Raw genomic sequence first — 13,535 nt, 5'->3', positions numbered from 1 at the left:
ATTCTGTGATGTCCTTACTCCAAAGCATATACAAATTATTTTCTCTGCACTTGCTTTTCATGGCCACCATTTCAGAGTACAGTTTGTCCTGGACAAACCACAGACACATGCTGAACAACATCCTGAAAAAATCCTTGATGGTTTTTTTTTCCCCTTCTGTCTGTTGTACAGTATGTTCCAAATATGAAGGGTAGAAGACAGTCCTAAAATCCAATTGCTAAAAATCTTACCTACATAAATCTTAAAAACCTAAAATTAAAAAACAATTAAATTCACTTTTTATTACTTTGTGTTTAAGAAATGCTTTTTCTGAACAATTAAAATGTGCAGATGCTTTATTTTGTTCCCAAAAGTTAGCTGTCGTTTTCTGGTTCTCTTTTACTAAGCTGATCTTTGGCTTGCACATAGAAGATGCCTTTGTAAGAAGTATAACCCAAGTGAAAATTTTATTTTTCTAAGTCCTAAATTAGGTCAAAACTAATCAGTCAGATCAGACTACCTTCAAATCCTGGCATGTAACTGGCTTGTGTTCCTCCTCTCATTCCATTTTTCTCTATCACATCTTAGAGTTTAGTTTTTCTTCTAATTCTTTTCATTAAAATTATTTATCTTTAGCTGTTACTCACTGTTTCATGGGATAGGAAGTTGTGATGCTACTTCATAGCAAAGGATGGCCACCATGCAGAAGCCAATGGCAAAATTCCCACTCACATTAAGAAAAAATCCCTCTGATACATTTTAATTGAAACTCCTCTGGACTGTCAATTGAACACCTACCATTATGCATTTGTTAATGTTTTACTTTTCTGGTTGAAACACTTGAGTTAGAAAAATTGAGTTTTCTCTTCTCTCCTCTTTCTTTTGAAAGCAACAAACATATTCCTTTCCATTTAAAATGTAATTACGTTTCTTACCATCCATGCTGTGACAAAATCTCCCATCCAAGTCCCAACTGCAGCCATCTTCATAAAATTTTCATTCCTGATGCCCATGAAGTCTGTTATAATGTATGCACTGTGAAAACAAGAACACAAACATAAGATATACATATTTGCTCAACGTGGTTACAAAGAACCTGCATTAGTGACAAAATTTATGATTATCTGTGAAAGATTTCCCATTGCTTTCATAATAACTTTTCTGCTAGAATCTGAGTCTTGACATAGAACTGAACCCATACAGGTCGATTTCAATTAGAAATGCAATGTGAATCTGATTTTGAAGTCCATGTCTCTTTTGAAGGTGCTAAAATAACAGTTGGCAAAGACTTCAGGATTATGTAAAGCTTCTGCAAGCAGAAAATGTTTTATGCTTTTTTATCTTTTTCCTTTATACAAATAGAATTACAACATTTTTCAAATCCGTGACTTTGCAAAACCTTCATGAAGAAAAATAAAATCTTTAAGGTATCTCTAAAAAGATAGTTGAGCTGCTTGACTTTTCACTCTATCAGTTATACAATCCCTTTTTTAACACATCAGTGTAAGCAAGTTTTGCAAAATTTCAGTGAGATGTCACTGTTTTTAGAGTTATACAACTTATTTTCACAGATATATTTTACTTAAATCCAAAAGAAGCATTTCCATTCTGCTTAAGTAATGCAACAGATAAGATTTACAACCTCACTTGGTAATTTGACTTCAGGTTCACCAAGATGCTATATGGACAATTAAGAAGATAAAGTTACTTGTTCCGAATTAAAACCTTTCTGAAAAAATATACATCTTAATGTACTTAATATCCTTTTCTAAAAGACTTTTGTAATGGTCAAGAAGAGGCAACTCTCCTCAAGAGCTAATAATGATGAAAATAATATGAATGGCAATTGTATTACAACTTTTAAAGCGATATCTTTGTTTTCAAGACACTTGTAAACATTTTTATGTATTGTTGAGCCTATTTAGGAGTGTGCATAAGTGACAGAGTTACATGTAAAAGTGTCCTTGAACACTGTGCTATCCATTATTCAAATCTTACCATTGTTACATACCAAATACTGCAATGTCTAGGAGCTATACAGACCATATCTCTGCAATTGGATCAGTGCAAACTGATTCCACTCCCTGGGCCAGTTCTGTAAAAATCTAAATACCTGATAAAGATAGAAGGTCTTGCTAGCACTAGTCCATGCATAGTGTGGTATAACTCTTAGAATGAATTTAGTATGTTGCAGAGCAGAAATATTATTGTCAGTGAGTAGTTTCATGACACATAAAAAATGTCCTAGTGTAACAGCCATTTTCATTATACATATTATGACCTTTCAGCTGGTATGTCACTAACAAAAATGCCATCTGGTTTGTTTTTTTTTTGTTGAACAGCACATAAATGCTGGCTCTGATTTTCTGCTGAAAAAAAAAATCCAAACTATTTTTAGCAGCATTCTGTGTAATTAAAAGATCATCAGTATTCTAAATCCACCATGTTATAAATAAGGATGCAAGAACCCATGAACAGGAACATCAGGTCAGCCTAAAGTCTCCATGCTTCAATGTTCTGTCTCCAAGAGAGGGCAACAGCAGAAACAAAGGAAGACTGAAAACAGGCAAGCACAACCCTTCCAGATATATTCTACTAGATGCTTTATATTGGAAAATATTTGGAATTCCTTTTTTCCTGTAGCTTGGGCATGCCATTCTTGTAGCATCTGTGAAGACAGAAAATAATCAAGTCTGCATTCCTTAAGAAGGTGTCTTGGTCACAAAGAAGGCAGGGCAATAAGTGTCACTTGTAAGGAGTGGCCCTCAAATGCAAAGCATATCTTAGTCTATCTCCATCAGTGGGAGACACATACAAAACCCCAGGGTTCTCACCTTTTCTTATGTGCACAGCACATTCTCATATGCATTACACATGATTACAAGTGTACAGTAAGCAAACACTTGCACAACACCCCCAAAGAACAGGCCACTTGGGCCATTCCTACAGCCCTGGCATTCCTAGAGCAGGACTGCCACAGCCACCCTGTCCAGCAGCCTGCAGGACACAAGGAGGCTAACCAAAAAGGCTGAGAGCTCATTGATCCCTGAATGCAGGTATTACCTAGCAGAAGAGAAATCAACCCAGACATGAGCAATTCTTTTTAACAGAAATCCAAATTCTCAGTGTAATCACTTGTTTTTAGGAATGTTAGAAGTACCACAATGTGGGAACTCAGCGCATCACCTCGGATGCTCTGAGTCCCAGGGAGACCCCTTGGGGGGCTCAGAAGTCCTGGAATGTAGCCAAAGGCACCTGGTGGCTTGATTTTGACCCTTCAAGGGTCGTGCTATCAAAGCATGAGGATATGGAAGTTTCTGAGGTTTGAATGGTGTAGGGCAGGTGTTTTTATAGAATAGAATATAGGTTTTAAGATTTTGGTACAGGGGGGTCTAATGGAGGCAAGATGGAGGATTCAGGCCCGACCTCGTGGCTTTTCTCCTTCTTCTTGTCATCCATCTTCTCTGTGATGTGTGCATTTTAGATTGGTTCATACTAAAGGTGCACTGTTTAATAAAGGTGATGGGTATTAGAGAAAAATTGTAAATATCACATACGCAATTATCAGTATAAGAATGTGCGACCGCCCTAAAGGGGCAGAGAGTGCTTGTGGCTGCCTTGCTGGTCAGATCTCGGCTGGGCAGAACAAAAACCTTAGAGATAAGCTTTAATAAACAACGTGAAGACTGAACTATAGAGGAGTCCAGACTCGTCTGTTCATCGCGGGCTGCCTGCAAACCGTCCCACGCGAACCACCCCACGCATGTCCGACAGAGACACACAGCCGGTCGGACACCACAAGGCTTATAATAAGGTTGAATGAAGTGGTTACAATACTTAAATACTCAGAAAGGCCTTGAAAGCATCACATCCTCCCAACAGTCCTTATTGTCATTTAAAACATGAAAAGAAGCCTAGTATAAATTGTGCATTCTGGTCCACAGGTAATTAATGCCTGAATTAAATATGCAAATTGACAAACCTTCAGTTAGTGTCAAAATAGCATATTATTATAAAGAAACTGTTAGGAATATAAAATGTGCATGTTTTAAGTGCATTTACTGACTACAATACAGCTACAACTTTTTATCAACAGGAAGAATATTTTTAGCATTGTCATCTTATTAGAAATAGTAATGAAATACATCACCATTTCATTATCTGTTAGCATTGCACCCTCTGTCTTCCATGCTCTCTGCAGTATTATTTTTCTTTCAAGACACAAGGAGAAATTGACTGTTTTAAAATAGGGATATAGGGATGCTTAAAATGAATTTTAAAAAAAAAATAGAAACCTGACCCTCCAGTTTTCATTTTCAGGTTTTAGTTTAAACAGGAATAAGAACACTTGACATTTTCAAAAACGACATGCTTTCCTGATGATACTAGCACAACCTAAGGAAACACCGAGTGAAAAAACACCCCAGTTAAAGCCCAGACTCTTCTGAGACAGACAGGATAAGTGTCAATAATTAAAGTCTGATGAGCCAATACTTGTGAATATCATAGATAAAGGACAAATTTGTGACTGGGATTTGGGAGCCTTTCACAGTAACGCTGGAAGCTTCAGCTCTAGGGAAACTGCTCTCAGCAGGCCAAAGTCTAAGGAAGGTAGAGCAACATTTTAACAGAATAGACAAAAGAGAGGGATCAAAAGACAAAAGAGATGGATAAACACAATTCTAAAACAGATTTTTAAAAAAAATCATAAGTCACTGTGTACATCCATGTTGATGCAAAAGGTATGTTAATAACCATGAGTCAGTAAAAGACTTATGAGCCCAGTGTATTTGAACAGCTTCTGGAATTAGCAGCAGTGTGCAAAGAGGGATAAAGAGGGAGACAACCACACTCGCCTGGAGATTTTTTTCAAAGTAAGATATCAGAGCATTTTTTCAAAGGAGGATGACACTGTTAAAACGACAAAGTGTGGAAGCAAATTGAAGGTTTTAAATTTTACATTGGATAAAGATGCATAAGTCACTGTGGTGCTATCAGCACTGTTCTAAGCACTGGAAAAAATGTCATGATTGAGACTCAGTGCTGAGATGGTGTTTTCCTGACCTTCAAAGGATCTAAGAATGGGCTTTAGCTTGAATAGAGACACTTAAATGTAAGGGTAAACCAGGAAGTCAAAGTCTCTATGGAGCTTGGTCAGACTGGGTCAAGGATTCAGCTGCTTCTTGATGGCTAGCATGTCAAAATAAAACATGTTCACATATTAAAAGGCATTGTTAAACTTATGTGACTAAGTGATTTCCAGTGAAGTGACATAACTTAGTCTCCAGATGATAATCCAAAGAGTTCTGTATCTCTCATGAGGTCTGTGACATAACTGACAACCCAGACACATCTGAACTGAACCCTGGGTGTCCAGGGACAGCAGTGAGAGCATAGACACTTTGGGGAGGTTTTAAATGCCTTTTAAAGCAATTTTAGCAAGCTTTATGCATCTTAACTAAGCTTCAGCTGGTTCTTTATACACTCTGAGTACTGAAGGCCCTGGGCCTGCACACAGAACACAGTGCATGTTTGAACAGAGCCAACAAGTACTGCATCCACAGAGAGTGATAATTTAATGCTCTTTAAAAAGGAGGGGAAGCCTGGATATCTTTTATGTTGAGTAACAAAAAATCTATACATGTTCTGCAGTCCAATATTCATTTTTCTGGGGTGGTTCTATTATTTGGCCTTCCCCTTAAACAGCTGATTATCTATATGGAATTCATCTTCCTTGGTGCATCTGACAAACTGAAATTATTTGACATTGGCAAACAAGTGAAAGCACAGGAGTTTACACAGGCTGCAAAGAACGATGTGTTTAGATGTGGCACCACAAGCTTCTATTACTGTCAATTTAGAAGAGGCAGAGAGTGTCAGAATAACTGAAAACATACATAAAAGACTGCAGATACAGTTCCTGATCTGGATTTGTCACTCTAAAATGACAGAATGGCAAATGAGACACTTGGTAGCAATTCACTCAGCTGAAATACTATTCTTCTAATGTTAGGAATTGAAGTCAGAGCCACGGGGAACTGGAAGGTGCCCAGAGACAGAAAGACCTGCTGTCTTATAAACTGGCACATGATAATGAGGATGGCATAATGCACAGCTACCAGTAAACAGCACAGAGAGCACAACAGCCATTCATCCAGTCCCTGACCATCCCCAGGGCATGCTTTCGACATACAGATGAAACTTCTTCTATGACACAGAACAGAGAGAATTAAGAGGCACTGAACCAGGGATTTTGCTTGACAAGACATCAAAGAGGTAACAGCCACAAGAGGATCAGCCGGCTAATCTCCAGGAGACAAAAATCTGAGAAGCAAAACCAGCTTGGCTGTAGCGAGGCGGATCATGGCACAGTGCAGAACACCTGAGACTGACAGAGCGGTTCTGTAACTGAGCATCACTGGTTGGTAACTTATTTATACATGCTTTTTGGAAATCAGGCAGCAGAACCTTAATTCTGGAAACCTCTGCTCATCATTCTACAGGCCTGAGGGCTGTGTAAGTTACTCTGGGGACTTTGCTTGTAAAGCTCCCAAGCCATTAGAAGTTCTGCTGCCAGGATACACAGGAGCTCCTCACTGTCCACAGGGACAGGCCATTTAGTTTCTAGCTTTGCAAGCCTGCCTTTAAGACAAGGCCCATTGAAAACTGCAGCAATTCCAATTCTGTCTGTTAATGTAGAAGAGGAATGTCATTTAAGTGGTAGTGTACACATGAGATCCAGTCCCTGTTCCAAGGGACTCTGGTTTAATGCCCTTCAGAGTTAGAGAGTTGAACCTCACTGTCAGTCTCAATATGAAAAGATGATGACACAAGAGAATGAGAAATATGTGTTTCAGGAGACTGTTAGGTGAGATGAAACTGAAGCTGTATATTCCATATTTTGTATAAATATAATTTTTCACATATAAGAAAAATATTCCCTTTCCTTCACTTTTAGAATGGATGCCACTGGTCAGTATAGGTGTTTGGATTAGATCACAACTACAGTCCAAATTAAGGTGCCTAAGCAAATTGGGACAGGATTTTTAACATATTTTTGTTCTTAATCTAGCTTTTTCTACTGCTAGAAGAGTCTCTTGTGTGGATTTCTGTGGATCTTATCATTGTAGAAGTTTCCTGTGTGGGTTTTTGTGGCTCTTATTCCAACAAACCAAGCATAAACACTTGATGTCCAATAGAGTCTGGACCTTCTCTTTAGAGATCAGGTGGTATCCATCCAGATTAACTTTTGCCTAATGATGCTAGGCTTGTCTCCACAGTCAATGGATCTGACAGAAGGATGGTAATGTAGTTTATTTTCTTCTATGGCACGGTGATGTCATCCATGAAAATGGCCAAAGGAGTTGCAAAATGCAAATCATGGTGACAGGCCTACTGCCAGAGGCTGTGAGAGTCTGCATCTCTGCTGGGAAAATCTTAGGGATCTGCAAATTCAAAAGCACTAAGGACCTCCACTATGGGAGGAATGCAGCCCCCCAGGTACAGGTAAACTATGGTGAGTGTTGGCACATCATTCCAGCAGGTTTAAATGACAGGATTTACACCTACACTTTTGTGTGTGTCTGTCAAACCCTAAGTGACAAACAAAATTGGATTCAATGAATGGACAAGTTGGGAATGGAACCCAGATTTCTTCCCTCAGATGAGCACCTTTCTCCATCATTACATAAGTGCTCTGACAAAATTACTTACTAACCCTACAGATTTCACTGCAAGGAACTTATGATGGACAGGATAGTGTGGGGAAAAGCATAAAAGGTGCCTGAAAAAAGAATTAAACAAACTGATTTTTCAAATCCATTATGTCCATGAGATATCTTTTACAAACTTTCCAGGAGATTTGCTATTCATGCACAATGTATATCATAAAAACACATATTCTGTTTAGTCAGAAAGAAGAAAAACAAAGGCTGCAGAGTGCATTTAGCATTTTTTTGCCACAAATACAGGCTACAATACTCAGCCAAGGATTGGCTGCAGAAACATTTCTAATTATACTCTGAACAGATGAATGCTCACCCATTCACACATAGCACAGCCTTACCTGTGCCCACCACACACTCACACCTGCACTGCAGCTTAAGTGTTGCTGCTTATGCTTCCATTTCAACTCCATGACTGCTGCATAAGTTGTTTTCACTGAAGCAATGACACACAGGGTTGCCTCTTACATGCCAGTTTGATACTGCAGGAGAGGATTAAGACATTTTCTCACTGCTAAGGGAACTGCTTGTTGAAAATTATTTTAGTGGATAATGAAACAAGTTAGGAGAACAGTGACAAGTTAAGAGAATCATGCTGCTTTTTAGCATTTCCTTTAACAGGCTAGTAAAACCCTGCAACTAATCTGCAACACTGTACTATGTGCTAGTACATTACATGACCTATTTGATTCACTCCATGTGCCTATACAGTAGGATATCAGAATAGTTTTACAGTAAGAAGTGCCAAAAAGCAAGATGAAACAGGTGCCCAGGGACACAAGACAGGCGGCCTTGGGCACTTGTTAAGTGTTGTAGATATGCTTATCTTAAAATACAGATAATTTGTTTGGTGTGTGATATTTCAGAATATTCAAATTATTTCAGCTACTAAAATTAAAAAATAACAGATTTGGAAATAGCAGTAACATATTTAAAAAAGGAACAGAAACTAAAGAATATATCAGACAATGTATTTATAAAGCTGAAGCTAGATTAGTAATTTAGATAAAGAGATGTGGAGAAACTTTTTTTAAGAAATAAAGAAAGAATTGTTTGTTTTAAACTTGGTGAGATACTGGTAAGAATGGATTTGAGTAATGCTGCACTGGCTGTACTCTTCACAAAGGGCCATGGCTTGCACACATCCATGTCTGTTTTTGACATTTTAATATGGCTAAGAAGGGAACTAGACAGATATGTAGCAATATTCTCAGAAATTGAAGTTCAAAGACAAAAAATGTTATTCACTTTAAAAAAAAAAAAAAGAGAACTACTCATACCATCAACAGAATATAAACAAAATTAAATAAAATAATATAGCTGGAACTCTATAATTTTAACCAAGTGCTTTGATAACTTTCAAACTTCAATGAATTTTAGCAAAAGTTCATGCTTTCTATCTTTTTCAGTTGTAGGGATGACAGAGAAGTTTAAATGCATTATTACAATGAATAAAAAAGCAACTGCAGTATTACTGCTATTCAGAAAAGGAAAGTAGGACTATTTTCAGTTGTTACAAAACAACTGGATAGACTCTGCTTGTAAACAGCAGTCCAACTGGGAAAGCAGAAGCAGAAAAATATTTAACTAAATTTAATAAAAACTTGTAAGCATTAGCAGATGATACAACTTGCATATTAATCATTCTTTAATTTACTAAAATTCCCTGAAAATTTGGTTTAAAAAAAATGCCAGAAAATTACAAAAAAACATGGCATAAGTTAATGAGTTGGAACACAGGGAACAAAGAAATGTTGACACAGAATCTCTGCTGATAGATACTCAGTGATCATGATTGAAGAGAATTTGAGCTGGATCTGAAAAGAATTGTAAACCACAGCTTCAAAAGGGATACTTCAATCTGATATGGCTACAAATGAGCCCTAAATAAGAATCTTCTGAAGCCCTTTTTCTGCAAATGGTTTGTTCTAAAACATTATCCAAGTTCTACAGCCTGCAGACACATAGCCAGTACTCTGTATGTAAATCAAAATTAATTGGGAAGCTGTCTAGAAGTAAAAGTTATTATTTAAAACTACTTACAGGTGCAAACAGAAAATATCTTTCAGGTTGGGTGGGGCTTTGAGCAAGCTAGCCTAGTGGGCAGCATCTCTGCCCATGACAGGGGGATTGGAACTGGATGATCTGTAAGGTTCCTTCCAACACAAATCTTTCCATGATCCCATGATTCAGTTATGTATCCCATGATTCAGTTATGCATATTTGGCTTAGAATCTGTTAAGATGACTGATTTACGTCATCTTGCTTCAGTCTATAAAATCAGACAGAGATAGAGAAACTAGAGTTGTTAAACAAAAATTATTTACCTTGCTCACAGGTACCTTTGAGAAGAAATAGAAGGGAAATGAGGCTTGACAACTCAGGGGCTGGTCTGAGGATTTGGTTGGCTTCCCTCATGATGTACTATCAGCAGCAGATTGCAGAGCAGATGGAAAAGAACTAGACTTCAAGCAATGTACAAATTATGAAATTGAGGAGATTGTTTCTTTACTGCATTACTTGAAAACTGTATATAAAGAACTGTGTCTAGGGCCAGTCACTTGACAGGAGCTGGCATGTAATTGCAGCAGAGTTTCACATGGAAAACACAGCAAAGACAGCCTGTTCTTCCACTCCTTGGCTGCCAAAGCAAACACCTTTGCTGGGACTTCTTAACCATCCGATGGTTGATACCCGTCCAACACTTGATGTAACTTTGCCTTGTATTGTACTGACTGCTTTATTTTCTGGTCCCTACAATACTCAACATTTTAAATAAAATTATCATTGAAATATAGAGGGAAAAGTGACAGAAGGTTTTTTTTTTTTATTTTACCCTCAAATCAACAGCTCTCTGTTGCAGACTGTCCATTTTACAGTACAGTCATCTTTTAATGTCTTGCTCATGAGTTATCAGAAGACAGACACATCAGAACCACACACTGCTCAGGTTTTTGCTCCAACACTGTCTCTTGTAATACAACTATAAGACACATAAATGAAGAAAACACAGAATTTGTGGTCTGAACTTCGTTGAAAAGAATGTTCTCCTAATTTTCCCTAAGGAGCAGCACATCTTCAAACAATGGAAAGAGATATAAAGAGATATAGATGTATGCACATGCCTTTTTGACACCCAGACACTAAGCTTTGATGCTTTTGTCTACATTTTTAAGGTCAGTTAGTTACAAATACTACTTAGTGTCATCTCAGCCAGAGACTTTTAAAAAAGTCTCAATTTCAGCTGGTAATTCCAGGATTCCCTGGAAGAGTCCACTTCTCTCCAGAGTCAATGGAGAAGAATAAGCACTTTACAGACATAACTCATCTGATTTATCTTAAACATCTGCACTGAGTCTGGCTAAGATGGAGTCAATTTTCTTTAGAGCATCTCAGACGGTGCTGTCATTTAGATTTGTGACCTAAAGAGTGCTGCTAACACACTGATGCTGTTAGCTTACCTTGTTAACATGCAAGAACACCTCTGAATCAGATGAATGATCTTCTGGGGATTTCAGTTCCATTAAATGCAAAAGTAGTTAGTTAAGTGCAAACTCATCTTTATTGGATTCTTAAACTATGAAATGTGACCAAATATGGATTTTTTATGTTTTAAGACTGGCACAGTTCAGATTTCTAGAGTGAAGGTCTAACATTCCTTGTAGGCCTACACATATCCCAAACTGCAACTAAAATCAGTGACTTCAGTTAAAATATGTAATTTGGAAAATACCATTCTAACTGAAAAAAATTACCTTTAAAAACTTATACATAAGATTGAAAAATACATTTCCAAATACTGTAAAAGATTACATGATAAAACATTGTCAATAAGAAACCATTAAAAAAATGAGCAAACTTCAGCTAAGATTTTATTAAAATATTATGTTAATCTAAAGTTGAAAAGATGACAGCAAGACAGATATAATTAAATAAACTGTGAGGTAAATATCTTTGATGCTCAGTGTGGAAAAACATTTCACAATGCTACTTTTCAATGATAATTTGATCCAGAAATAGTTTTATACTGACTGAAAGTTATCATCCACATGTTACTAGCTAAAGCAAATGAGGTCCTTAATATGGACACCTTGAGATCTTTACCTTTGATTCTCCCAAACTTCAGGAACACCACCACTGTATTTTACAGTATTTCCATAATTTTCATATTGATTATGTGGGAGATTTTCTAATTAAACTAATATTCTACACTGATGAGTGGAAGATTGCTGAAAGGCTTGGCAGAGCAATTCTAAACCCTCCTCTCTTCTCAGGAACAACAGTGCAAAAATACTCCCTGTCAGCTGAAGCCATGAGAATGCTTAGAAGCAGATAAGATCATATGTAACTCTTCAAGTAACACCAAGTATTTTAAGCTTCCTACAATAATATTTGGTCTTTAAAAGGACAAGATAGAAATAGTAAACAGCTCACTTTCAAGCAATGCTCACACCACTAAGAAGGTATATGGCAATAAAGTAATTTGAGACTGAATCAATAGAAACTAGTCACTACAAGGAGAGTATGATTAAATTATCATATTTCAGGACTTTAAAATCTTATTTATAAATAACATTTAAAGACACTTTTCCTTAAACTTACATCATTTTTCAAAATAAATATTTTTCTAGATATATGTCAGATATATTGACTGCTTTTTTTCTTTTTTTTCTTTTTAAAATGTCTTCACAGGCTCTCATGAACAAAAAAGCATATGCATTATAAATACAGCTTTAAATCAGACATAACACTGCCCTCCTCCATTGTTACACACATTGGGTCTGGTTGAGATAGACTTTTCTTTCATTTTAGCAGCCCATGCAGTGCTGTGCTTTGCATTTCCAGCTACAGGGGTGTTGGTAACACACTGATGTTTTGGCTATTGCTGAGCAGGGCTTGCACAGCATCAGGGTGTCTCTCCAATCCACCACTCAGAAGGACAACAGGCTTGGTGTAGACAGGCAAGAGGTTTGGAGGAGACAGCTGGGGCACCTGATCTGAGCTGACTCAAAAGGTATTCCACACTGTATGCATCATACTCAGTCATAAAAGGGAGGGTGGGAAGGAGAAGGGAGGGACATTTGGGGTTATGGTGTTTGCCTTCTGAAAGAATTGCCATGTGTACCAATTTCCCATTTCTCAGAAATTCACTGGACATCTATCTGTCTGTGAATAAATTTCTTCTTTTTTTCTTCCCTTCCACATGTGGCTTTTGCTTTTTTTTAATTAAACTGTCTTTACCTCATCCCATGATCTTGTTCATTTTATTTTTTTTCTCTGCTGGCAGCCAGCCAAAATCAACCCTCCACAATATATTCTGTTCATACTGACTTTCTACTAACGAAAGGAGTCCACAACTGAAAAAGTAGTAAGTACTCTGGTTTAACATTAATTTAAATGTTCCTAAGCAATATTTCAAATACAAATCATAATGCCAAATTTCTGGTAAGACTTTCAGAGATCCCCAGTATCTACATTGATCATATTTATCTCTCAAATACATACTATTAAATGAGATTAGAGATTTTTTAAATAATTATCTTCATTTGCTAATATCAATTATTTACCAAACCAAACTGCTCCATAAAATCCAAAATTCAATTTCAATTTTTTTCCACTTTCTCCTAATCTAGACAGAAGCACTAAATTCTTACATACAGATTAACTTTGTATCATCCCCTTCTGGCCACTGTCTGGCACACTTATAACATTTACATCCTCAGTTCAAAATTTATGAACCAGAAAACTTCACAATTATATTTATGATAAATGTGTCAACCCAGTGAGAAATTTTAACATTACACAACAATGCAGATCATCTAAAAAAATCTC

The 13,535-nt window shown here is 37.0% G+C and overlaps 1 protein-coding gene across 3 annotated transcripts in view; it reads right to left on the bottom strand.

Annotated features, from left to right (window-relative positions):
• Positions 1-13,535, bottom strand: part of TMEM117 (transmembrane protein 117) — a 179,917-nt gene that overhangs the window by 105,105 nt on the left and 61,277 nt on the right. For all 3 annotated transcript variants that reach the window (XM_030238648.2, XM_030238649.2, XM_018919658.3), the window contains exon 4: positions 915-1,014. In XM_030238648.2, coding sequence (XP_030094508.1) covers positions 915-1,014 — 100 coding nt within the window. The remainder of the gene's footprint in view (positions 1-914; positions 1,015-13,535) is intronic.

The sequence above is a fragment of the Serinus canaria genome, chromosome 1A, assembly GCF_022539315.1.
Source record: "Serinus canaria isolate serCan28SL12 chromosome 1A, serCan2020, whole genome shotgun sequence".
Taxonomy (NCBI): Eukaryota; Metazoa; Chordata; class Aves; order Passeriformes; family Fringillidae; genus Serinus; species Serinus canaria.
Note: the sequence above shows the minus strand (reverse complement) of the source record. Positions and strands in the feature narration are given on the sequence as shown.